The sequence below is a fragment of the Aspergillus pseudotamarii genome (assembly GCF_009193445.1).
Source record: "Aspergillus pseudotamarii strain CBS 117625 unplaced genomic scaffold BDV38scaffold_40, whole genome shotgun sequence".
In the NCBI taxonomy this organism is placed as follows: Eukaryota; Fungi; Ascomycota; class Eurotiomycetes; order Eurotiales; family Aspergillaceae; genus Aspergillus; species Aspergillus pseudotamarii.
In genome coordinates this window covers 57,377-81,538 of record NW_022475054.1, presented here as the reverse complement: position 1 = coordinate 81,538, position 24,162 = coordinate 57,377, and the positions used below count along the sequence as shown (strand labels likewise).

The window sequence follows — 24,162 nt, the reverse complement described above, 5'->3', positions numbered from 1 at the left end:
TTACCTAAGGTGGGATTACGTCCAATGAAGGACATGGAAGATTCTTGGTCAGTAAATTCTATGACTGTTACACCGTGGCAGGCGGTAGTATGTCTTTTACTGGCTGATAAAAAAAAAGAACGAGAGGCAAACAAAAAGCAACGCAAAACGACTACACTTCAGGAACTTCCCTTAGTTACCCTCCGAGAGCCGCTTTCCATCGGCTGTCGCAGCCGCAGCTTCAGCAACGTCCTCTACTCCTGATTCAGCTGATGAGGTGCTCGGCGTTTTACCGACATCGGTTTCGGCAGGTACCGCCTCAGAGGATGCCTCTAGGTCATCTCGCTTGGCTGTAGGTACCACAGCAGGACCATCACCATCGGAGGAACTCGTTACTGTGTGGGCTGCTTCTGTGAATGTCGATGGCTGGGTCTCAGCTGGGGTTGAGTCGCTTGATGATACAGGATCCTCTTTGGGAGATACTGTTGGTTGAGGATCAGCTGACTCACCGGCAGTGTTCTTCGCTACCGGGGGAGCCATGGTGTCGTTTTCTGACGATGTCGTGACAGGAGCAGCGACTTCGTTCTTAACCACCTGTTTTTCACTACCAACAACCAAGTTACCAGCCTCATTAACCTCCCAAACATTCCAGGTTTCAGTAATCTTGACTTCTGAGATCGTCGGCAACTTCGCGGCCACATTTTCGGCGGCCGGTCTCCTCCGTGCGGGCCCACGGGCCCTTCCCTTGCGAGCATCACTTAGAGGGGCTTTTTCTGCCGGAGGCTCCTCTGCTTTTTTCTCTTCAGGCTTCGGCGGCGCTTGAGGGCCCAGCTGCAAACGGGAATTCAGGTCTGACAAAAATCCTGCCTTCAAAGCAGCAATCTTGCTACCTCCCGGACGGGCCGGTACTGCTGGCTTCGGCTTGGCCGCAGCATCTTTCGACTCTCCACCATTTCCGGGGAACACGGGCTTAGCTGGCCGGGTCGGGACTTGGGGCTTGGGGCGGTCAGGAATTGAAGGTGGTTGTCGTTTTTCAGTAGGCGAGGTGACTGGCTTTGTAGAAGCATCTACTGGGGGGCCCTGTTGAGGACGCTTCTGGGGTCGAGCTGGAATGTTAGGTTTCGCCGGCACATCTGGGCTCTTGACCTCTCTCTCTTCTGCCGGTTCTACTGTGGTTACCAGCTTTTGGCTTTCCGGGGCATCTTCCCAGATGTCCCTGCTAGGAAAACGCTGCTTGGCAATATCTGGGCGTGAAACAGACTTCTCATCGAGATGCTCTTCCGATTGCAGAATCTGCGACGCAACCTTGTGTGGGTCAACGCGGTTAGCCTGACTTCTACGGAAGGACTCCTGCTCCGGGGTCTCAAAGTTTTCGTTCTTAGGAACATCCGGTGTAGACACCGTAGCATGCAATTGCAAGCTATTCGGCGAATCCTCCCAAATGTCTTGGCTAGGAAACCGGTGCTTGAGCATATCAGGTCGCTGTTTGAAGCGGTCAGTGGTCGAAAGAGGTTTTTTCTCTGCATTATCATCTTCCGGGAACAGAGGCTCATATTCTTCAACATCCTCGAGTGGGGTGTGTGTTTCTTCCCGTTCATCGCGCGAATTGTACCTTGCCAGAGTTGGAAGGCTGTTGCGGTGGCTCGCAGTTCTGCTGTTCGAGCGGCTATGGCTGACGCTTGGGGTGTGACTCCTATCGCCTTCCATACTTTCCCTTCTGTCGAATGTGGGGGACACGGCGGGGTGTTGGAAAGCGGATTCTGGGCGCACCTCATCAGCAGCCAAAATAGGTTCATCTTCATCTCCATCACCCTCCGCAGGCTTGCCAGAGAGTTCATCGGGGCCTGGAGTTTGAGCGAAGCCATCAGGATGGTGTAGATGATGGTATGGTTCGTCAACATGTATCACCCCTGGTTCTTCTGACTTGTGAGCGGTGTCTTTAGAGGCCATAGTCTGTTGCTGGCCCTCAGTCCCGGTCGAAGGCACGCTCTCCTTGCGCAAAGGTGACTCAGCAACAAGGCGGGAGCCACGGCGCGATTCAGGCGGCGGTGATGATAGGCGATGAGTGTACTCATCAGCGGCAATGTAGCCAACCTCCTCTTCTGGGGTTCCAATTACAGCAGGTGATGTGCCTAAGTTTGTTCGCTGATTAGCTAACGTCGCATGGTCAATTCCAGTACCCATTTAAGCAACTCACCAAGCCCACTGCCGGTCACAGCAGAGCCCCGTACGATCTTATTCAGATCATCACTACTCAATGCCCAGTCTGGCCGTGGGGATCCAACTCCGGGGCCATATTGACCCTGCTCTTCCTTGACGTATTCTTCAGGGTGCTTTTCATACCAGGCCTTTTCGAATTTGTCATTAGGCTGAACGCCATGGCCGTGAAGACCGTAGCTTCCGGGCGGAAGAGAAGCCTCACGACCACTCCGCGTTCGGTTATGGCTGCGGCCAGACCGCTGGCCCGAGTTTTGCTCTAGATGGTATGGGCTTGGGGAAGGGGCTTGTACATCACCAGCATTAGGGTACATTGGAACCCTAATCCCATGCTCATCGCCATTCATAGACAGTCGTCGATCAATGGAAGTCGAAGAGTCCGCACGCGAGTAACTTGTTCGAGACTGTAACGAGCGAGTTGGTCGTTCATGATCATCAGGAGTGGGGGACGATGTCCCACCAAGGCCTGCTGCTGCAGCCTGACGAGAATCTGTACGTGTGACAGCTTGCACCTTGGCCTTGGCGCTGGAAGAAGGTAATGAAGGCCTTGGTGCATGGAGCTTCAGATCACTGCCTACGTTGCGCATCTCTGCGGGACTCGAATGGTGACTCTCGGAGACATCGCCCATATTCAAAGCTTCGTATTCATTACCTTCTTCACCAAGTGAAGGTATCGTCACACTCGGAGGTCGCTGTGGCACATCTTGGGAAACGGTGCGACTCAAGCTCGAGCCATTGGGTGGCTCGTTCAAGGGAGACGGAGCGTAGCTATCTCGAAGAGGAGACACGGAGCGGTCAAAGCGACGAGTGGGACGCGGTGGGATCTTGGGCACGTCTGCGGGTGCAAGGCCCTGCTGGTTAGGTGACCTTGACGGTCGAGGGGGGATGACGGGTGCAGTGTGTGTTGTCATGGCGGATGGAACCTAGCAATCCAAGCAGGTGTAGACTAGAAGAACCACTGCTGATAATGTTAGCCTCCTTCAGTACCAGGCTGAGAAGGTTCCTCGGTCACAAGGGCATTTTCAGGGTGTAAGTGAGGGGCAATTCGGCGCAAGTAGCTACAGCTAGCAGGACAGCTTTTGCTGTATACACAGTCAAGGCCAATTGAAGGAGGAAGGGAAATAGTCTTGTTCCGAGCCCCCTATCTCTCTTCGGTAGGATTTGAACTGGAAGGAATCTCCTATTGGAAGGAGAAGACATCTTCGGTGCACCAGTCTTAATCTGAGATAGTAGTAGATAAGATTGGTGTATGCAAAGCTGATAGCATTCTTGGCCAATCCGCCCAAAAGTCTTGAAGATAATCTTGCTTTCCTTTGTAGATTCTGGCAAGGAAAATGGAATAATGTGCTGCACAAAAGAAAAATAAAAGGGGGGGGAGCAAACAAAAGGGGATGAGCGAGATTACTCACCAATGTTGCGATAACAAGAAGCAAGCACAACAGGGATCGTAGAGCTGCCTGAATATCAACGGACGGCAAAGTAAAGGCAATTGAGTGATTAAACGGGATTGAAAGTTTCCCGGTAAGAAATTCTTGTTGGACCAGAAGGTCAAGGATGAGAGCATGCACAATAGAAAATGACGATGAATGAAGAAAAATGGAGCAAAAGCGATGCCAGAGGTTCTCAAGACGCAACAGGAGCAGAGATGATGTATGAACCAGTTCCCTTTGCCGCAAAGTGGCCGTAAACCCAGTCTAACCACTTTCTTCCTGCCACGGCCCACCGCCCCGTCGCGTGACGCTCTCTGACGCTATCAGGCTGCTCCTTAAATGGTACGGAAACCGTACGGTAACCATCCATGGTCTGTGAGCCAACGAGCATCAATCGTTGCAATTACAGACTCAGCTTGCTTCCTCGCGAGGTTTAGTTGGTCCCGCTTGAAATTCTTTTTTTCAGGTCGATTCAAGGGCGTTTCTCCTTTTACTCCGTACTGACGTTGTATTTTTCTTTTCTAGATTAAATGTCCTTTTCTCCTACTTACAAAGTTGATCGAGGTATTATCGAAGTATCGACACTAGATGAAAATAGACATAACCTTCATACTGCCTACTGATAGTAATCTGCTGTACTCGGTATATCTTGTATAGCCCGAGCTTACTACCAGTGACCAAATAAAACGAGTACAGGTATGTCACATTCAGTGACACCTCCCTTGGGTCGATTATTCCTAAATTATCTGCCAATGGGAGCCGAATCTCCTGAGGGGAAGGGAGATGAAGGATGCATGTCTGCAGCTACCACGATAGATTCTTTTTTTTTTTTTTTTTTTGCCTTCTTCATTGAGGCATTTTTTGGCTCTGATATGCATTGTTCCACCTTCTAAATGCAAGTATGTACAATACCTAGGTAACAAGTTAAGTAGACCATAGTTTAAAATTTAGTGTTTTCGATAGCTACAGTTACATGAGCATAAATTAAGAACTCCTGTGGAAGCCTTAAAAATCACTCATATTAAAAATGATCTGGATGATCCATGTTTTGGCAGTACCAGAAAAAAGGCCTCTTCCATAAACATCCGATTGTTACTTCGATCATCCCTTCATTCACTGTAAAAATCCCTCTGCATTTAGAACGACTCCTTAAAATCCCCGACAGTTGTCTTGGGCTGGACTGGATCCACACTCAGTGTATTAATAGTCACCGCGTCACGACCCTGGGATGTGATCAGTGATACAGAACCGGTAATATTCTACCTTATCTCTGTACAGAGCAGTAGCTTCGACTTGATTAAAATTCCCCTAGCTGAGAGTGGTCGTAGTGCCCCTCGTGTGGCTGTGCGGCGTATCCGCACATGGTCTTAGTATTTACAGGTCTTGATCGACTCCACGTACAAGGCCATACCAGCGTGCATATATTAGTAGTACCCAATACTACCTGCAGGCATGTACTTAGTAGACTAACTAACAGGTTTCGGCATTTGAAAAAGAAAGGGAAGGGAAGAGAGGCATGCCATTGGAGACCCGACAGGCTTTGTCCTGTAACCCTCCTCTCCATCGACTCAACAAGCTATGCTGTAACTGTTTTATAGGCTTGTAAGTCATAACATATGATATTTCTAGTTGGTATGTAATTACTATCTACTTGGAGCCTACCCTTACATCAAAAACAGAGAGTATGTATGGGAGGAGAGAGAGAAAGATGGTAAAATTGTCAGCTATTGTACAACTGAAGTAGAGCATAGATAGTCGCCCGACACCCACAGATACACCTCTATAGCTCAGTGGTAGAGATATATTTATATGGAAAGGCATATATCTCTGAGTCTAAGACCTAGCAAGGTAGAGTTGAAGAAATGGTGTGTATACAGTGCCGGCAGCTCAAAAATATTTCTTTTTTCTTAAAAGAATCTATAAAGGAGGATGCATACTTAAGTTCTAAAGTCATTAGGTACATATAATATTGCCACAATAAATTTACAAAACCTCCCGTGCTAGTACCGTGGTTTAATCACTTCCCACAACATATATTTTTTAAAAATAGTATGTCAGTACTCTGTAATAGAACCAGAAAATTTAATAAAAGCCATACTCTAGAGTACCTACATTTACATCAATAATCATGAACTAAGGAGCTTCATATATCATATCTGTCATTGTCACTCACGAGAGTACCTTACGACACTGAAATCTAAGGCCCCAGCAAAATCCACTATGCTGAGTTTTGTTCCTCATTTGGTACGTAGTCCTATTGCACATTCAGAAAGGAGATTTAGTGTTTTTGCATAGGATCCACTGTGGGGATGCCTCCGTTACGCTTATGGGTCCATAATCAATAACCGTCTCGTCATCCTGACCATATCTACCCTACCGTCTTATCTACTACTAGTAGCAGCTGTGGTATTCGCTTCCACTCCTTGTTCTCTTGCAGTTTAATCGATTCTAACTTGGACCGGCGGACCGGACTTCAGATATACCATGCCCGCATCCAATCTCGAGGACTTGATAGCTGAGCACAGGTACCTACCTACACTGTATACCCGAATACACAGGATAAATCTGTCAATACAAACCAGCCTCGTAACCTATAATATCACCAGGATAAATACAATATAGATCAGGAAGCCTAGACTCTAGCGACGCATCAACACGGACGCGCAATACACCAGACGACCATACTATCAGATTCCGACATTTCGATGGGGAAGCTCCAAGCAGACCTTTAGCTCTTGACGTAGCCCCTCCGGAACCTGCTCAAGAGGAACAATCACCTGCTGCAGGCTGCAGAATCAAAATCCGCCTCGAACAATCCATTTCTTTCCTGCGAGACAAAGGGTGACCTCCCTTACCCCCTTGCCTAGCTAACCCTGCTTTGGAAGCCTTATCCGCATCAACACCCATCGATCGAAGTATATAATTATGATAGTCGGGGGTTTTGGATCCGATCTCACATGACCTTACCTTCAATACCGGCAACATATGTAGTCTACCACCGGGATATCTAGTCTCATCTCACTTGTACCGGCAGTCTGTTCACGCGGTACCTACTAATACAAGTGATGTATGTACTTCCTGATACTACTAATAGTACTGACACGAGCTTCCCTGACGCGGGGTAACGATGTCTGACCCCTCCAGGAGGGGTAATAACCATGATGTCGAAGCGCATATTCTAGACGCTCCATGTATGCATTGTTCAGGCTACCACAATAATTCTTAGACCAACAACTGGTAGTGGTTCAACGAATGGCGGGCGTTCGGTCCGGGTCAGGTTTCGAAATCACCAATTCGAGGAACCAAGGCAGTCGGTACTACGTGTATGTAGTAGCCTCTAGAGAACTACCAGTAGTAAAACATTGGATTATCGTGGGATAGAACTACTCCTCGAACGCTGCCACTGCACGAACATGGCAGGTCACAAACAAGTGTTGGAAGGGGTGCGGAACGCAAACACATACAGCAAAAAAGTCACATTCAGTGGTTGATCCCTGCGCTATTGGGTGTATAGTTGTTCTACAGACTGCATATGCTATCAGTACCTCATAGCCAACGAGTAGTGTAGATCTATATGATATATATGTTTTCTTGTTCTTTTAGTGCAGACACATTCAATTTCCCTGTAATTCACATTTTTTTAAAGAGAATTTTATTTTTTTTCTTGAAAAAAAAATTAACAAATAACAAAATAAGTAAATTCATAGGACCACGCCAGTAGTTTTCACCCTTCAAATTAATTCATTCATCACCAGGATGCTAAAAGGGTATTCTCGCTAGGTATACTGGTAAGGTTACAGGACTCGTCTAAAGCTTGGTGTAAGGTAGACTGTTCAGCAGACATAATGGAGACAAAGGCAAAAAAACAAACAAGACCAGCAAAAATCACCGCAGTAGGAAGACAATTGGACCAATCTCTTCCAAAACACTCACTCGCGACTTAAACCTCAAGAAATTCGAGGGTAAGTCCTTTTTTTTTTATATCTTTTCCTTTTTTTACTCAAACCAACTCGACATAATGATAAAAGTACAAAATACCTGTTAGTAGCGTCGTCGAGACAAAATCAATTCGTGATCATGGCGCATTCAACACAGACGTATCCCTCATACTCTCTCGCGGCTCCATTTTGATTGTTCTTCTCTTCGGCCTGCTTTAATCACCTGTAACGCATTGCCGTCAGCACCACAAGCGTTGTTTGTCAGCATGAGGAGCCAAACATACCTCGGGCCATAGTCCACAATCTTCCACGTTGACTTCTCTTAGACAATCATTTGCGCAAGCCCTTGGCCACCCAAGGTCTTACTCCCAACAAACTCCTGGCTCTTCAATCCTGCCAAGGCATAAAAGAGAGCAGCGAGAAGGAGGAGAACGGCTGCGGCGATCAAACTCGATGCGCCGGAGACAAGGCTGACCCATTGCAAGGCACTCATGATTGTGTACATGGCAGCACGCATCCAGTTAGTGGTGAAACGTCGAATAAAGGTGTCGAACTTTTCGGATGTTGGGCAAATTCTGAGTAGAAAAGGAACCTCGATGAAAACGAGGATGAATCCCGAAACACTGTACATGTGAGCTTTTTCCACCTTTGAGTTGTCTGGCGACGAATCTTACAGGCATATGATGCTGAAGACGATGCGAACGGCATTAAACGAAAAAATGTTGGCAATGCCGAGGGCGATGCATAGGACAATGCATACAACACCGGTCCTGGTCCAAACTAAGTCAGCATTTATTTCATAACAAGCCTGATCTGATGTCTGTAGAATCATGCTAATAGCAGTTTCCCATGGTCGCCGCTCAAACAAGCGCCAAGCACATCCGTTGGAAGGACCAGGCAGCCATTGTTTCCTCAGTTTGCGTTTTTTCGAAAGGAGGGAAATCAACTGAAGGGCAGTAGGGCACGGATGAGAGATAAAAAAAGGTTACAAACCATTGTCCGTAGATACCTAAGTGCGTAGTAGTGGTTAGCTATCTTTTCCGTTCCTTGCGATCGACAAGAAGTAAACACTGGGGTTTCATACTGAAGTTTCTCGAGCGGAATTCCTCAGCGAACGTCATGATGAACGATGAAATACGAAAAGGGAGTGCGCAGGTAGCTGGAGAAACTGGTAGATGTCACTTTAGGTTGAAACGATAGTTGATTATCTCGTGTTAGGTTTGTGGAAACTCGTGGTCACTGGAGTGTAAGCTGTGGCTAGTGGAGAGTTACTAGACATGTACTATGGGCCAACTTGCCAGATCAGGCCGATCACTTCACCGCCTATGGCAGAATTCAGGCACCATATCGATTCGCCCGTTATCACCGATAAACTACGACTAACAATTAATTCTCCCCAGTGAGGTATTAATTACGATTGTGACCAACACTTACGCGCAGGACCGAGTCGATCAAATAGGCTTTTGTGCTAGCTACTCTTTTTCCTGGTTACTAGCATCCAAACACAGGGCAAACATGGATCCTAGTATCAAACACAACCGCAATATTTCCAGATGTAAGAACAATCAATAGATTGCAGCATTCAGAGTGTCCACTAACCTTCCCAGCATCACGGCCCCGTAGCTCTACCAAAGGTCCACTAGACGATCCAAATGAGTAAGCTACAGCAGGACGCTCAGCAGAAAATCATGCTGACCTCAATTAGTCCACTGAATACAGAGGGTGTACTTCAGCCCAAGAATATCGCAGACGCTGGCGGTTACACTGGGGCTTCATTCAGTGAATTAGATCCATTAGCACCGGATGACTTACCACAAACTTTGGGGAAAGATCTTTCGTTCCTTCTCCGGTACGACATTTACCATTCGCTCTCACAAGTTGACATTCCGCATACTTTGCGGTCTGAGTTCATTGGCCTCACATCCGAAGAGTCCTTGTCTTCATGCCTCAGCACTCTTGAGAGGCTGCTGGCTGAAGGACACTTCCTCCTTGCAGCCTATCTTTCGGGAACGATCTTGACGTCCTCATTAATCTCGTCTAGTGACATAAAGATGATTTTCTCACTTTTTTACACACGATTGGCATGTCTGGAACTGTCCGGAAATACCATCATTGCAGCGCAAGAATCAAAAGCACTAGAGGACCTAAGCTCCACCTTCTACTATGTGGACCAGGCTTCCTCGACGCCAGATGTAGAAAATGAAGAGAAGCATACAAATTACCCTCGTCATATTGTGCCGTGGCCGCTACGTGTTCTCGCCGTCAGGCTCCAAAGCATTGGGTTTGGTGATTCGCGCAGGGGCATTGGTGGTCTATATGAGATCGGACTAGAAGCGCGGAGGGAGATCATGCGGCCAGATCTGAGTTCGGCGGAACGAAGTATATGGAAGGAGAGACTCTCCGACCTTGGAATTCGAAGTGTAAATGCATTGATTGAAATGGGTGATCTCAATGCCGCTAGGAGATCTCTCCATAATTTGCAAACATCGAGGTCAGGTGAAACCAACAAGCTAAGAAAGGCGCTGCTTTTCCTTCTGATCGGCGACATTGATGCAGCGAAGCAACTTTCTGGTGAATCAGACGAAACTGGCATTTCTCTTTTTAACCCACTTCTGAGCATGGCCGAAGGCCGCTACGACGATGCAGTAACCGAATGGCAAGATATTTTAGAGAGTGGCTCAAATGGGACTGATATGGCTATAATATCCCAAAATATGGCAGTATGCCTATTATACACAGGGCGGTTAAATGAGGTATTCTTGGCCTTTAACTGTTGGTACACTGGGAAAACGGCTAATAACAGTTATAGGCCCGTCAAATTTTGGAGTCATTGGCGCATGGAGGACAGTCTTTTGGCGGTCTAATCTTCAACCTGTCAACAGTCTACGAGCTCTGTTCAGATAAGTCGGGGCAGTTGAAGGCCGGACTTGTAGACCTTGTTGCCAAGGAACCTGCCACAGGACACACCAATTTGGATCGACCCAACGCGGATTTCAAACTGTGAAACGTAGGAAGCATTTATCGACGAAGATCTGCAGGGCAGAATGGCGCTTGCCGGGTCAGCGCGCCTTGGTTGATCTAATACATTAACATTCATCTATTCTTTTGTATCAGCATTGAAAACCAGACGCCATGATTTCCAGCCTGAACGCAGTATAACGATATGACACGATAATTATAAGACATAAACTTCGTCATAAACAGTCATTACGCATTCACCTTACTCGATCCAAGAACTGATTGGGGCTTCGGTTTCGGCTTTCGGATGATGATTTTGTCACCCTCTTTCTGCCAGCCAAGTTTCTCTGTCTCTACCAGTCTATCCCACGTCCAGCGGCTATCTCCTGTGCAGCCTTCTGTGATCCATTGCGCCCCGACATTGAGGTAAGCGCTACCAACAGCCTTGAGTGCATGTCTCCGAACTCGATCTTCCGCCCAGTTCATTAACACACGAATAGAGGAGTCCACTTCTTTTCGGACCTGCCAGAATACAACCCAGTTATCATGCGCTAAGGCTGTTAACACACGGTCAATTGTGGGCGACTGGAACGTATATTCGCGACGCGCTTTCGCGCGTAGCTCGAAAGCGGCAACTAAATCCTCCTGTCGGCAGGCGTAATCGAGGATTAGATACGAAATGAGATCTTTCAATTCTGACTCGGGTAACGGGTGAGAAGGCGAGTGTAGTTTCTCGAGTAGGTAGCGGAGAGAGGGGAAGTATGACGGAGGATGCTTGGCTTGGATGGATATTTTGACCGAGAAGACATGGACACGCTGGGAGAATGAGACTGGTATTGTGGACGCAGTGGCTAGAACCGCTTCACGAAGCTTACGGAGGGAAAGGAGAAGGGTGGACAGTTCGGTGGATGCGGAAAGACTATTGATCTTGGGTTGCTTTTCTCTCGACTGGGGAAGAGCCGCGGGGGGGTTCTTCGTGGCATCACCGGACGCACTTGTCGGAAGAGATGACCACGCTGCGTCTAAGTCTTCCGAGTGGCGGGCACAAAACGCCATGTATCGTTCGACAATTTTGGAAAAATAGTCATTCTGGGCTTTATGGTCCAGCAACCTAGGGAAGTCAGTCCCACAAATGTGACGACCCCACTAGAATGGCATACTTGCGATCGCCTTTGGAAACGAATCCCACCGTTTCTAGGGAATCCACTGCCACGGGCTTCAGGCGGCTCGCAGGTCTTTTCCCGCGCTGTGACATGGCTGAGCTGTTAGGTACGCAATGGAGAGTGAAATTGCGTCATGAAGCTATCGACATAAGATTGATAAACACATGAAATGCGGGAAAGACCGGCGGTTGTTTGCTCGGTTTGTCCGGCTTCCCCAACGGGCTTTTCCATACTATCGGATCCATCGTTTCGGTCCATCCCAACGTTTGCTTTAACCACAACAACATTCTTTTTTTGGCTGCGGGGGGTTCTGTCTTTTTAACTAGCTAGGCGTGTCCTTTTCTCCTTCATTTCTCTTATTTATTTGGATTTAAATCCAGCTTGAGCTTAGTAATCTTCCCTACCATCTGATTCATCCGTCATTTCTACATCCTGCATGTGAAAGATGCCGAGTCGTCAACGCCGCCCCACTGAGAAGGCTCAGGAGTCAAAAGCCAGTACGCCGGCAGCAATGGCAGCTACAGTTATGGAGCAGCCGCCTCAGGTCCTTAAGAAACTTCTGCACTGGAACGACTTGCCCCATTGGCAGCGCGACAATCATCACATTCATAGTGGATACCGACCAGCCTCGTTCTCGTTCCTGATCTCTTTCCAATCGTTGACATATATACACAATGAGACGGTTAATATATATACGCATCTATTGCCGTCACTACTGGCTGTCCCCGCGGCAGTCTTGCTTCATCGCGTTCTAGCACCTCGTTACGAGACGGCTACCCAGGCTGACATCATTAGCTTCGCCTGCTTTTTCGTGGGAGCTGCTCTGTGCCTGGGGATGTCTGCGACGTACCATACCATTTCGAACCACTCGCCGACTGTCGCGCGTATAGGCAATACCCTTGATTATGCCGGTATCGTAGCTCTGATTGTGGGCAGTTTCGTCCCTAGTGTATACTATGGGTTCTACTGCGAGCCTGGGCTGCAGCGACTATATTGGACAATGATCGGCACCATTGGGATTGGCTGTGTGTTTGTTTCGATTATGCCCCAATTTCGGACTCCCCGGTGGCGGCCATTTCGCGCCGCCATGTTTGTCGGCATGGGCCTATCAGCGGTGTTTCCCGTCATCCACGGGCTACAAATGTATGGCCTTGACCAGATGACGCGCCAGATAGGGCTCGGGTGGCTGCTACTTCAGGGATTCTTGTATATCCTGGGAGCTGGGATCTACGCCGCTCGGGTCCCCGAACGTCTGCGACCGGGCCAGTTCGATCTTTGGGGTAGTTCGCATCAGATCTTTCATGTGCTGGTGGTGTGTGCTGCTGTGGCTCATCTGACTGGGCTACTGAGGGCATTTGACTACCGACATAGTGGGATTGCTGAGAGCTGCTCCTGGAACTGACTGGGTGATTCGCCGAGGCAACCGCAGGATCACACGAGCAGCGACAGGCTATAGTTAACCATGTAGCAATAATCCAATCCGATGTAATAGACGGGATGTGATGCTGACTGCTGGCATACAAATACGAGATGTGTCTAACCACCCCCTTGCTGACTATCACGGCAGCTTAGCTTTCCAACAAGGAAATGGTTTACGAAAGGAATAAAATTGTGTCGAGGATAGAAATAAAAAGGAGGGGGGCGAAGAAGATGTTGGTTCTGAGAGACCAGGCAAGAAGGTTCCCGCGGAGAGTTGCATGTTCACCGCTCAACTTCACCGGCCTTTTTAAAGATGTGGACAGGCCAAATAGACCTCCAATTTGTTTTTGGCTCGGTTTACAGCTCACATGGGGTGTGTGCTGGCCTGCATATGCTGAGCACTTGCTCAACAGTAAATGCTTTTCACCATTGGGTGCTACGTCAGACAGGAGTGCTTCGCTCTCTCTAGCAAAGGCTGTTTTTGATGGATAAACTTATTTGGCCCTCGATGGCCCCACAGCTTTTTCCCACAATGTTGCACCTGAGCTTGTTGCCAGACTCTGTGCTTGGAGGCCCAGAGCCAAGTGGCTACCGCTGACAGTCTCCTATAAGGATCCATTGGTGGTGGCCAAGCATCTGCCATTTGCCTTTTCGGATCCGTAAGATTTGGGGTCAGTTGGACTGCTGCGAGCGCCAACCATCAGAGTGGCCACGCTGGTTGGAATCTCCATGCCTGTGTGGATCAGACGAAGTCGCCAGGTTTCACAACGGCTGACTTCATATGCGGTTCCCGTCGGTTCAAAAATCCTGATACGAATCTAGCTTTCCAACCATTCTCCTGGGATATATAGCAGTGTTTAGGCGATACTTGTCTGATATTGTCGCGGTTACTATTGTTAATTTTAGCCGAATGGTCCAGTGCTGAATATACTTGACGTTTTAAATTGTCAGACACCGATATAATATCTTATATTGATTGGGCTACCGGGATACAACTTCAGTGTGAAAGTCTCACCCATTCGATCAGGCAATAAATGCTTGCAAAACCCCATAAACTCCCAGGAAATGATGGGGAGGGCCCCAAACTCCGGGCCGCTTGCGAGAATTGTCGACAATCCAAGGTTAAATGCAACCTAGGAGGAAAGAATACTTGCATCCGCTGTCTCCGGCATGGGTTGCAATGTCGGTACCGGGTCGCCAATCGGTCTGGTAAGCCGAAGGGGAGCAAAAACCGAGCTACTTTGAGAAAACTAGGGCAGCTCCAGGAGACGTCAGCAGCTCAAGTCTCCGGGAGGAGCACGAAACGCAGAGCTCTCCAGGCCACCGAACCACTATGTGCGGATCAGGAGCTGGATAAAAGCGAGAATGAGGTTTGTTCCTTTCCTCCTGCCATAATTGTCGTATCGAGCTAATTCACGATGAGTCTAGACGCGAGAGCCCAGTCAGCAGCTCACAGACAGTCCTCTAAGTCAACACAGTACAGCCAATACATGTTTACTACTAAGTGAATCGCCGGCGGACTACGTGACTTCATATAGAGATCCACTGCCTGATTCAACGCATGCGGCTTCCATGTCGCCGACCTTTCTCCAGAAAGAGTTTATCACCAAAGGATTGACGAGCTTTCCACTTGCCGTACATATCCCCAACGTACTACAGCCCATATGCGACTGTGGTGAGACTATCGAATTCCATGCAAACCGTCTACAACATATCGCGGCTGACCCAGTCCATACGCGATTTGATCAGGGCCTGCAGGCTGTCAAGGAGGCACTATCGGTCTGTCGAGGATTCCTCCAATGCCACAACTGCCACAAAGATAACACGCACGTGCTATTATCGGTGACGACACTGGGATTGGCTCTACAGCTGTTCGATTACTGGATAACGTACCAATGCGCCGCGCACGTCTGTGCGAGCAACGACGGACTCGGGTACGGCGAGTATGAACTGGCGCCCGAGGAGGCGCGCCGAGTGCACCGCGTGCTCATCCGAGGCCGACTCCAACAGTGCAAGGAGGTGGTGACATCGCTAAAAGCAACAATCGACATGTCCAGCCACGCAAATCTGGAGGGGAGCTGGCTACAGCAGATCATCCGCGGATACGAAGGAACGGTGGAAGCATATCTGCAAGCGATGGGCTGTATTTGCAATTGAAACACATGAAACAACACTTGTAATAATTTATTTCCCAGGATACCAATCAATGCACTTTGATATTATTATTAATAATTTTTTTTTAAATCCCTCCATATATCATCAATGTATGTACATATAGTACAAAGGCATGTCGGCACTCGGCTGCACCACGGGCCTCGGTAAGCCATCGCGCGCCATTAACTCTGTATCCCCAAAGTATGTACATGGCATTATCCATCATTACCCCGACACCACCCCTCACAAAGTACCCCGTATAAGAACCACTTTCACTCCACAAACCCACCATCTATCCAAACTCTACCTTACCCTACACCAAAGTAAAAAGGAAAGGAAAAGAACAACTCCAAAATGGCCCACCGCCTCTCCCAAATCTCCTCCCATCTCAACTACCCCCAAGGCCTCCTCGCCAATCAAGTCGCCATCATCACCGGCGCTGGCCAAGGTATCGGTGCTGAGACCGCAAAGTTGTTCGCTAATGAAGGCGCCAAGGTCGTCATTGCTGATATTGATGCTGGTATGTCTTCCTTCCTCTCTCTTCTCTCTTCTCTCTTCTCTCTTCTCTCTTCTCTCTTCTCTCTTCTCTACCTATACATATAAACCCATTACATATATATACATACGGTATATATCGAGAATTGTCCATATCGACAATCAATCAACCAAGAAAAAGAAAAAGGGCAAGTCACTAAAGAAATATACAGAGAAAGCCACAAACACAGCAAACGCCATCAATGCCGCGGGTCCGAACCGGGCCATTGCTGTTACGGGGGATATTCTTGATGATGCCTATATCGAGTCGTTGGTGAAGAAAGCAGCTGAGTTCGGGAATGGTAAGATTCATGTTATTGTTAATAATGCTGGGTTTACGTGGGATGGTGTGATTCACAAGGTTTGTTCCCTTTTTTCTGTCATATTATTTGTATTTATATATATATATATATATATATGTTTGTTGTATGGTGTTGCTAATATGGTCTAGATTACGGATAAACAATGGGATACTATGTTGGCTGTTCACAATACGGCGCCTTTTAAGCTGGTTCGTGCTGCGGCGAAGTACTTTCGAGTTAAGGATGGGGAGCCTCGCGTGATCATTAATATTAGTAGTACAAGTGGGATTCATGGGAATGCGTATGTATTCTTTCTTTCTTTTTCATTGTCTTTCTTTATTTCACCATGATGGTAACTTTTTGTTTCTTTTTTACTGACAATAATGCAGAGGCCAGGCGAACTACGCCCTTGCCAAGGCTGGAGTGGTTGGACTCACCAGGACCATCGCCAAAGAATGGGGTCCCGCGTTCGGTGTCCGGTCGAACACGATCGCCTTTGGCCATGTGCAGACCCGGCTGACGGCGGCCAAGGAGAAGGGCGCGTTCATTACCACGCCAGACGGCACCAAGGTGGCGCTGGGCATTCCGGGGAAGCAGTTGGAGTCACGCCAGGGTGGTGCGGGCGCGCAGAAGCAGACGTACCCGGATATCCCGTTGGGAAGACCTGCCTCGCCCGAGGAGGCCGCAAAGTCTGTCCTGGCCGTCGCCAGCCCCCTGTTCTCGTATGTGACGGGTGAGACGATTCGGGTTACTGGTGGCAGGAACATGTAGGGACTTGAAACGATTAGTTATCCGGTAGTTTTATATACTTCACCACGAGATTGGAACCAATGAAAGCTTTCTCGACTAGTGCGACCCCGGCGGAGGGTAAATTATTCACTGTGGATAAGTAAAGGAGATCATGATGACGTTGATCATAATAGTACATCGGTATAAGGAATAATATATACATACATAACAACTAAAGGGAACAAGTTCATGGCCTGTGCGAGCCCGCACGAGCACGTCAGATGACGGTTGATAAAAATAGAAGCCGTTAAAATGACACCAGTGCTCAAGGCCCAGGGCATCTCGGTCAAAACAATCTCCGTTTCAGAATGAAGCTTTCTGGCGGAGCTGTCTGTAAGCGCCGGACCCACTGTGAACTCAAGACTGGAACAGATAACGCTTCGGGCAGTGTCATCGCTCGCCAACGAAGAACAGTTGCAAGGGTTGGCCATGCCACGCAAGGCCAGTGGTCCTGCCCTTGGCCCGCCATGTCAAAGCGCAATGAGATTGGCTCCGTCTGGAGCAGGAATAAACGCAAAATAAACAAAAGTCTAAGCTCACCGCATCATAGCGGACACCTTATTTCCGGTGGATACTCAAATTAAAAATGAAAGAAAAAGTAGCGGGAGGAAAAACGGAGAAATGAGAGGTCGGTAGTTGAAAATGGAAACAAGATGGGAACGAAGAGATCGCGGTCGTCATGTCTCTATTTATAGCGCTGTAGCAACGCTTCACTCTGGTTCTGGCCCTTATGGTCGGCCCATGTGCGGACGACCTGGGTGAACTCTCGTATGGCTATCTCAAACCTCCATCAGAGGGGAACCGAACGGATCTTGGCTCAACGTGTCGAGCCAACAGATCAAAAACTATGTACTAATAGATCGAAACGAAAAGATCAAGAACGAGATCAGGAGCGGAGAGACATCCCTCCCCGGCTCCCAGGTATCATCGAGAAACGAGCGAAAGTGAAACCCAAAATAGCCAAGCGGCCCCTCCACAAACTCCGTGCAAACAGGAAACAAATGCAATGCGGTCTTGATCCAGGGGTATTTTCTTTTCTTCTTTCGATGCCAAGGTGAGAAACAACAAGAAGGACCAAGGGAAGTGAACGCCAACAATCAACCATCATGACAGCAAGTGTATCATAAATGCCCACAAATTCCACCCAAAAAGAGAGCGATGTATCAAAGAGAAAAAAAAAAAAGAAAATAAAAAACATATTAATAATAAAACAAAATTCACGTTTCCGACATCCAACTAAAATCTCGCGGAGCGAGTTGGCGGAAACCTGTCCAAGAAGGCAACTCTGGCTCACCGGCCATTATCCAGCGGGCAATCATCCGGGTATTATCCACAAATCCAGGAAAGGGGTCCAAATGAAAGAAATTAGGGCATATGTTCAAAAAACCTGCTCTCCAAGGCTTTCTGTGCCGTGAAATAATACACTTGTCGCTTTAAGAAATGCAAGGGGATGTAACCCAGAAATAGTCCAAGGAATGATCAGGTGTATCCCTGGGGAAATCGAAAAGTATTGCCGTTAAGTCATAAACCTGCGTTAAATAGTTTTGAGGGCCCCGCTGCTTAGTAGGCAGGGACTGGGATAGGTTGAGGGAAAGGCATCAGCAGCGGCTCAACGAAGTCACTGCATGTCATCGAGTCCGTAGGCGTGAAGGTGTTCTTGCAAGCGGCCTCGCAGTCCAGTCCCACGGAAGACATCGACGAGACACTGTCTACGTCGGGGTAGCCTTCCGTGAACGAGGACGCATCCGACACCGCCGACTGCAACGAGTCAGAATAATGAGAGGAGCCAGAAGAGACGGAGGACTGTGAATCATAGACATCCGAAGGGATGTGGTGCACAGGGACCTGTGGGTTATTGACAAAGTCGACCGGCATTGGCCCGTTGATGGAACCCCAGGGAGGAATGGTAAACTGCGGGCATTCCAGGATCATGGTGCGCAATTCCGGAATGGTGATCCTCTTGCTTGGGTCGCACTCGAAGATGCGGCTCAAGATACAGATCATGTCATCGGTCAAAGGAAGAATGGACTTGAGGAAGTATGGATCCTTCAGGTAGGCCCGGAATGTGGAATCTTCCGCAGAGGCCCGCTTCCAGGGGTTGCGGCCACAGGTCAGGTTGACCAAGATTACGCCCAGGCTCCAGACATCATTGGGAGCAGATTCATACCATGACATTGGGCGGGGATTTGATTGCTGGCATTCTTTTATGTTGCAGGCCAACCGTTAGCCCACTGATCTCGGTCGGTGACAAAAGGGGAACAGGGAAATCAAGGATGGGGAGAAAAGGGGTGGCGTACCTGGTGACATGTAGAAAGTCGACCCGCAACCGAAATCCGACGTACAGGCATCCGTGGTAGCAAGGCCGAAGTCAGCTAGCTTGACGGTCAAACCCTGGTCGGTGACCAGGATGTTTTCCGGCTTAAGATCCCGGTGGTAGATTCCAATGTTATGGCAATATTGAACGGCATCCAGAATTTGCAGGAACACCCGTCTGACCAAGTGGTCATTGTGCACAAAGTTGCCTTTCTCCGTGATACTGGAGAACAGGTCACCTTCGGGGCAGAACTCAATGACTACATAGGTGCAGTCGATGGAATCCATTATGCGGACCAAGGAAACCACATTGGGGTGTTGACTGGCCATGTGGTGCAACTTAATCTCGCGCTGCTGAAACTTGAGCTGGCGGGGATCCAGTCCAGCTTTGTTGAGGGCCTTGACCGCATACATCACATTGGTATGGATGTCAATGGCTGTGTAGACGACACCATAAGCACCTACTCCAATGATTCCAATCAGCTCCAGCCGGTTGGCCAAGAGCAGTCCCAAACGGTCTTCCGGCGCATAACAGCGGGTGATAGGCGGAGAGGGCGGAGGGGTGGGGAGCATTGGAGGGTACATGCTCAATGGAGGAGATGGAGCAAGCATGAAGGGCAGCGGGAGTCAAGGGAAAAGATAAGGGTGATAAAAGATAATCAAGTGGATCCAAGGAGACCTGAACGAGGGAACTCTCTCCGTCCGGATGGAAGAGAGAGAGAGAGAGAGATTGGTCAAAGGAAGTAAGGGATAGAACGTCGGTGATCCGGGTTGAGAATGGTCCTTTAGAATCCAGTGGAGACGGGTTTAAACATCCAAAACCAGCATTTATATAGAACACGGAACAATAAGAAGTCGCCTTAAGGATCCATGAAGGGAATGGAGACGCCTGTCAACGGGAAGAGTAATGCAGGTCCTATGGGGAAATCCAAGTGGCGAGGTTGATCCAGTTGTAGATCTCGATGTCTTTTTTTGGCAGTGGCCGTTGCAGTGAGCTAGACGCCGGTAGTTGTGGCAACGTTCAGGATGTTGCACAGCCCAGAGACTTTTTTTAGTTTGTTTTTATATAGTAATCAATGTTCCAACACCAGGAAGTTAGGTAGTCCAGCAAACCAGGGAGGTTGGTGTTGGGAGGCGGAACAGTGGTGGCCAGCGGGATAGATATAAATGTGGCCGACAAGGTACCGACCGTCTTGTATTATGTAGGGGTAGGTTGCAGATTGCGGTGGATGGATGGGTGGATAGTTTAAGGGGGATTGTCCGGGCTGAATCAGAAAGGGAATGAAACGCACGAGAACAGTGAACAAATCAAATTTAAACAAAAAAAACAAAAAAAAACAAAGACGGAACAGATTAAAACGGTGATATAAATGGGACGAGGCGGGAGGGACAGAAGAGGGAGAGCGAGAGAGAGAGGAAGAGAGCGAGAGAGCGCGAGAGATGGATGGGGAGAGCGAGAAGAAGTATATGGAGGTTGGAGGCGAAGGCAAGAGAGGACAATAGTGATAAGGAGGAGGGAACGTAGTGGTCAGGGAAACGGGAAAATCCCAATAATAATAAAAATAATAATCACAATAATAATTTCAAAATGCAAAAAATAAAATGATTTATGTATTTATTCTATTTATTTATTTACTTATTAATTTTTTTTTTTTTTTTAAAAAAAAAAACAACCCCCGATTTTATTTTTCTGGAATTTATTTTATTTTAATTGATTCCCCCCAAAGGCTAAATAAAAATCAGTCAGCAAGAAATTAAATACGTGGGCGAAAGAAACACTCGTGGGTCATCCGAATTCCGTCCAGAGTGGCCACAACAACAACAACCACCACCACTACCACTACCACTACCACTACCACTTCAACCACCTCATCCACCAGTTGAAAATTACCTCAAGACTGGTTTCGACTCATAATAAGAATAGCAGTCGAATCAGAAACAGGCAATACCCGACCACTCATGATTCGGAAACGAATCAACCATCCCTTTGCCCCCCCTCCCCTTTTATGTAACTTCTCCGTTACATGTTAAGCATGCAAGATGGACGGATGACGCTGATTGGGAACGACGGCGACCCACGGGGAGGGGCTAAGACGATGTATGATGCGAAGACTAGTGAGAGGGTTCGGCTACAAATAGGAAAGGAGGGGAACGGACCATCTCCACCGACAAGGCCGGGCCCTTTCATGCATCCAACCAACGACCGAAGGCGAAACACTGATGGACTGGAACGCTGGTTCTGGGACGTGGGCGAAGACACACCTACGACACGCACCCTCTCCATCTCCATCTCTTCCTCTCCTCCGGAAGCATCCATAAAAAGGTTTCATTAACCCTTCCGACACGAACGAACCAAATTACGGAACTGTAGATATACCTGACTCAGATCGTAATCACCGACGCAATGATGGAGAAAAAGGAGGTAAGATGTGATTAGACTAATTAATTATATGTCCACAGTGGAGATCTTCGATGAGTCAACCCTACATGAAATCCTGCCGACATACATACATATGTACAAGTACATCTGTGCGGAGGAGGAGGAAGAAAAAGAAGAAGAAGAAGCATTCTCTACGAATTCGACAACTTTTTTACACTTCAACGAATTTTTGCCCTTGTCGGTCACAAGGCAACGAAGTTAGGGCGTAAGAAGGTATGGAAGGCAACGGTGGCCCCAGTGGCTGTACTCTTGATCGAACTGTGGTAAGAGCGGTAGCATAACTTAGCATACTAGCATACTAGTAGTTAGAGTAGCACCAGTACGGAGTAAAATGTTGTGAATGATGGGAGCCGGCTGCGCCCTGTTGATTTGCTGCCTGGGGAATAATATTGGGGGGGGGGACCACCTTTTACGTAGGCGGAGCCGTTCTTTTGCCAGTTCGATGGATGGTGGGGGGGAATTTTTTCCTTCTTTTCGTCAGGATTCCAGCCTAAGCCATGAATCACTGGTTAGGTAGTAGTCGAGCGAGGCGGTGTGGAAGTTGTGTGTGACAGGCCTCTCGGGTGCAGATTCATTGTCGCCCCACTTCTTCTTCTTCTTCTGTTCTCAATCCTTGGTCCGAGCGCATTGGCTGAACCCGGAAGGGGATGGAAGATTAATCCGCCCGCTTGGGAAGATGCCCTGATTGGAAAGTGTCACCTGAACCTGAAGGCGGCAATTTTTATTGTCTCATTTGATAGGACTCTACTCGGTCGTCCAAGGTTCAATCGTCTTGTTTTCTTTTTCTGGATGGTCGAGATTCCGATCTGAACGGAAGAACTTCCATCCTTACCCCTCTCCACCTCTCCAACCAACCCAACCCCCCCCTTTTGGGGACAATTTATGATTTCATGGGAGAAAAAAAAAAGCCATGAAACTTTGTTTACTTGAACCGGTGGTCATAGTGAGAATATGACAATGAGGCTAGGAGGGGCGCCCGCCTTGACCCACCGCCTTTGGACTCTATTGATGAGGAACATGGAACGAAACGGTTTGTTTTGCCTCACTGACCGACTCAATGAAAGCCAACAAAAAAGAAAAAGATGTGCAACCTGAAGAAACCACCTACGGATGGGGTACGACGATGGAACCGATAGGTGTTAACCTTCGTTTCCGGTAGCCTGTCTTCCGGGAGTCTATTCATCTCCATTACCAAAGAGAACAAGAGAACAAGAGAGAGAGAGAGAGAGAGAGAGAGAGAAAGAAGGGAAAGACACTGGCTGCCAGCTCATCTCATGGCTCCACCACCGAAAGTAAGTTGCTTAAGATGGATAACTTTTTCAATCTAGACCTCGGGGAATGGAGGGGAGTGTCCCAGATTGATCGATAGCCTCGAACACAACAAAACACCTTTCACCTATCAAACCTTTCCCCAGGCCATGACAGGGCCAGCAATCCGGACGGGAAAGGTTGGTCAGGGGGTTACCAGAGGACCGTTGGAACTAATGACCTGTAATCGTCCAGAAATGGTAGTCTCGAGAACATGGGTTGGAATTGGAGCATTACTTTGACTCGGAGGAGATATGATGCTGACTACATCGCGAGGCGTTTTTTGTTTTGCCTTGCCTTGGCCATTTCCCTTTCCTTGCCCGGTCGTCATGGGTTGGGAATATCAACCGAGAGGATCCAACGCTACCAGTATGTACAACCTTTACAAGTCACTCTTTCTCTACAGTTTTGAACTGTGTGATAGTGGGACATTCCACTCCTATTCAACTTTCATTGACTCCACCTAGACCATTAAGCAGTAGTAGATACAAAGTTAACACATCCACACCGCTTCTCACAAGAAAAACAAAACCTTGATATGAAGTACTCTGATAATTAATGGCCCGTTTAGCATAAATTAGGCCCCTAAAAACCACCCACTCCAATGAGAAAAGTATAGCACCACCGACTAGTAAAGAAAAACAAAAAAAATTCAGGAAGTGAGGCAAGATTCCCTACGCCCAATGGCCGCGCGGATCCTCATCCGCTTCGAGAACATCGAGTGACAGCCCCGATGACCGGTGATTGGCTGCTCTAGCTGCCACGTTTGCCGTTCCGAAAAAGTTTCCAAGTTTCCCTGTGGGCGGTGGAGATTGGTCGGTGTGAGATCCCAAAGGGCCAACCGGCCATGCATTGGAAGCGCCTGAAAGTAAGGCGGTCCGTTGTAGGAGGTCTGAAGTTTCTGGTCGCTGCCCCGGGAAAGCTGCACGGGCCAGAAAAAGCACACGCACTCTCTTTGCGAAGCTAAGTCGTTGTACTAGTGTACACTTCATCTCAGTCCCCCCTTTTTTTTTTTTCCCATATCAATCAATCAATGTGGCCTACCTTAGTACATAGTAGTAGAAGATGAATGTAAAGGATCTTTTTCTTTTTGTCATGGATGATTTTATCTTTTCGTCACCGACTTATTTTTTTTTTTTTTTTTTTTTTTTTTTTTTTTTTTTTTTTTTTTTTTTTTTTTTTTTTCCACTCGATTTCCGAGAACTACTACTAGTACAT

General features: G+C 48.0%; 8 protein-coding genes across 8 annotated transcripts; 4 read left to right on the top strand and 4 right to left on the bottom strand.

Moving 5' to 3' along the window:
- Window positions 1-47: 47 nt before the first annotated feature.
- On the bottom strand, window positions 48-3,665 carry BDV38DRAFT_131274 (Aim21 family protein). The gene is made up of 3 exons (XM_032051298.1): window positions 3,606-3,665; window positions 2,177-3,154; window positions 48-2,111 (listed from the first exon to the last, which is right to left on the bottom strand). The coding sequence occupies exons 2-3, from the start codon at window positions 3,105-3,107 to the stop codon at window positions 172-174; spliced, it is 2,871 nt and encodes a 956-aa protein (XP_031911790.1). The 5' UTR covers window positions 3,108-3,154; window positions 3,606-3,665; the 3' UTR covers window positions 48-171.
- A 2,160-nt stretch (window positions 3,666-5,825) lies between these two features.
- BDV38DRAFT_251349 (uncharacterized protein) lies at window positions 5,826-6,284 on the top strand. The gene is made up of 2 exons (XM_032055037.1): window positions 5,826-5,870; window positions 5,922-6,284. Exons 1-2 carry the CDS (start codon window positions 5,847-5,849, stop codon window positions 6,066-6,068), a joined length of 171 nt encoding a protein of 56 aa, XP_031911789.1. The 5' UTR covers window positions 5,826-5,846; the 3' UTR covers window positions 6,069-6,284.
- A 980-nt stretch (window positions 6,285-7,264) lies between these two features.
- Window positions 7,265-8,816, bottom strand: BDV38DRAFT_251347 (Tvp18 family protein). The gene is made up of 5 exons (XM_032055036.1): window positions 8,649-8,816; window positions 8,558-8,573; window positions 8,239-8,334; window positions 7,849-8,187; window positions 7,265-7,787 (listed from the first exon to the last, which is right to left on the bottom strand). Exons 1-4 carry the CDS (start codon window positions 8,683-8,685, stop codon window positions 7,887-7,889), a joined length of 450 nt encoding a protein of 149 aa, XP_031911788.1. The 5' UTR covers window positions 8,686-8,816; the 3' UTR covers window positions 7,265-7,787; window positions 7,849-7,886.
- Window positions 8,817-9,079: 263 nt separating this feature from the next.
- Window positions 9,080-10,783, top strand: BDV38DRAFT_294451 (uncharacterized protein; the record flags this gene model as incomplete). Its single annotated transcript, XM_032062504.1, has 4 exons — window positions 9,080-9,119; window positions 9,172-9,220; window positions 9,270-10,284; window positions 10,374-10,783. 4 exons carry the CDS (start codon window positions 9,080-9,082, stop codon window positions 10,566-10,568), a joined length of 1,299 nt encoding a protein of 432 aa, XP_031911787.1. The 3' UTR covers window positions 10,569-10,783.
- BDV38DRAFT_131152 (uncharacterized protein) lies at window positions 10,600-11,964 on the bottom strand. Its single transcript, XM_032051295.1, has 2 exons — window positions 11,683-11,964; window positions 10,600-11,633 (listed from the first exon to the last, which is right to left on the bottom strand). The coding sequence occupies exons 1-2, from the start codon at window positions 11,775-11,777 to the stop codon at window positions 10,772-10,774; spliced, it is 957 nt and encodes a 318-aa protein (XP_031911786.1). The 5' UTR covers window positions 11,778-11,964; the 3' UTR covers window positions 10,600-10,771.
- A 1-nt stretch (window position 11,965) lies between these two features.
- Window positions 11,966-13,180, top strand: BDV38DRAFT_131161 (hemolysin III family protein). The gene has a single exon (XM_032051296.1). The coding sequence runs from the start codon at window positions 12,131-12,133 to the stop codon at window positions 13,085-13,087; it is 957 nt and encodes a 318-aa protein (XP_031911785.1). The 5' UTR covers window positions 11,966-12,130; the 3' UTR covers window positions 13,088-13,180.
- Window positions 13,181-14,138: 958 nt separating this feature from the next.
- On the top strand, window positions 14,139-16,865 carry BDV38DRAFT_272559 (3-oxoacyl-reductase; the record flags this gene model as incomplete). Its single annotated transcript, XM_032057509.1, has 6 exons — window positions 14,139-14,501; window positions 14,533-15,219; window positions 15,601-15,778; window positions 15,966-16,153; window positions 16,244-16,395; window positions 16,484-16,865. The coding sequence occupies 6 exons, from the start codon at window positions 14,139-14,141 to the stop codon at window positions 16,863-16,865; spliced, it is 1,950 nt and encodes a 649-aa protein (XP_031911784.1).
- A 1,397-nt stretch (window positions 16,866-18,262) lies between these two features.
- On the bottom strand, window positions 18,263-20,187 carry BDV38DRAFT_131054 (serine/threonine-protein kinase). The gene is made up of 2 exons (XM_032051294.1): window positions 19,181-20,187; window positions 18,263-19,084 (listed from the first exon to the last, which is right to left on the bottom strand). The coding sequence occupies exons 1-2, from the start codon at window positions 19,806-19,808 to the stop codon at window positions 18,444-18,446; spliced, it is 1,269 nt and encodes a 422-aa protein (XP_031911783.1). The 5' UTR covers window positions 19,809-20,187; the 3' UTR covers window positions 18,263-18,443.
- Between the last annotated feature and the right edge of the window lie 3,975 nt (window positions 20,188-24,162).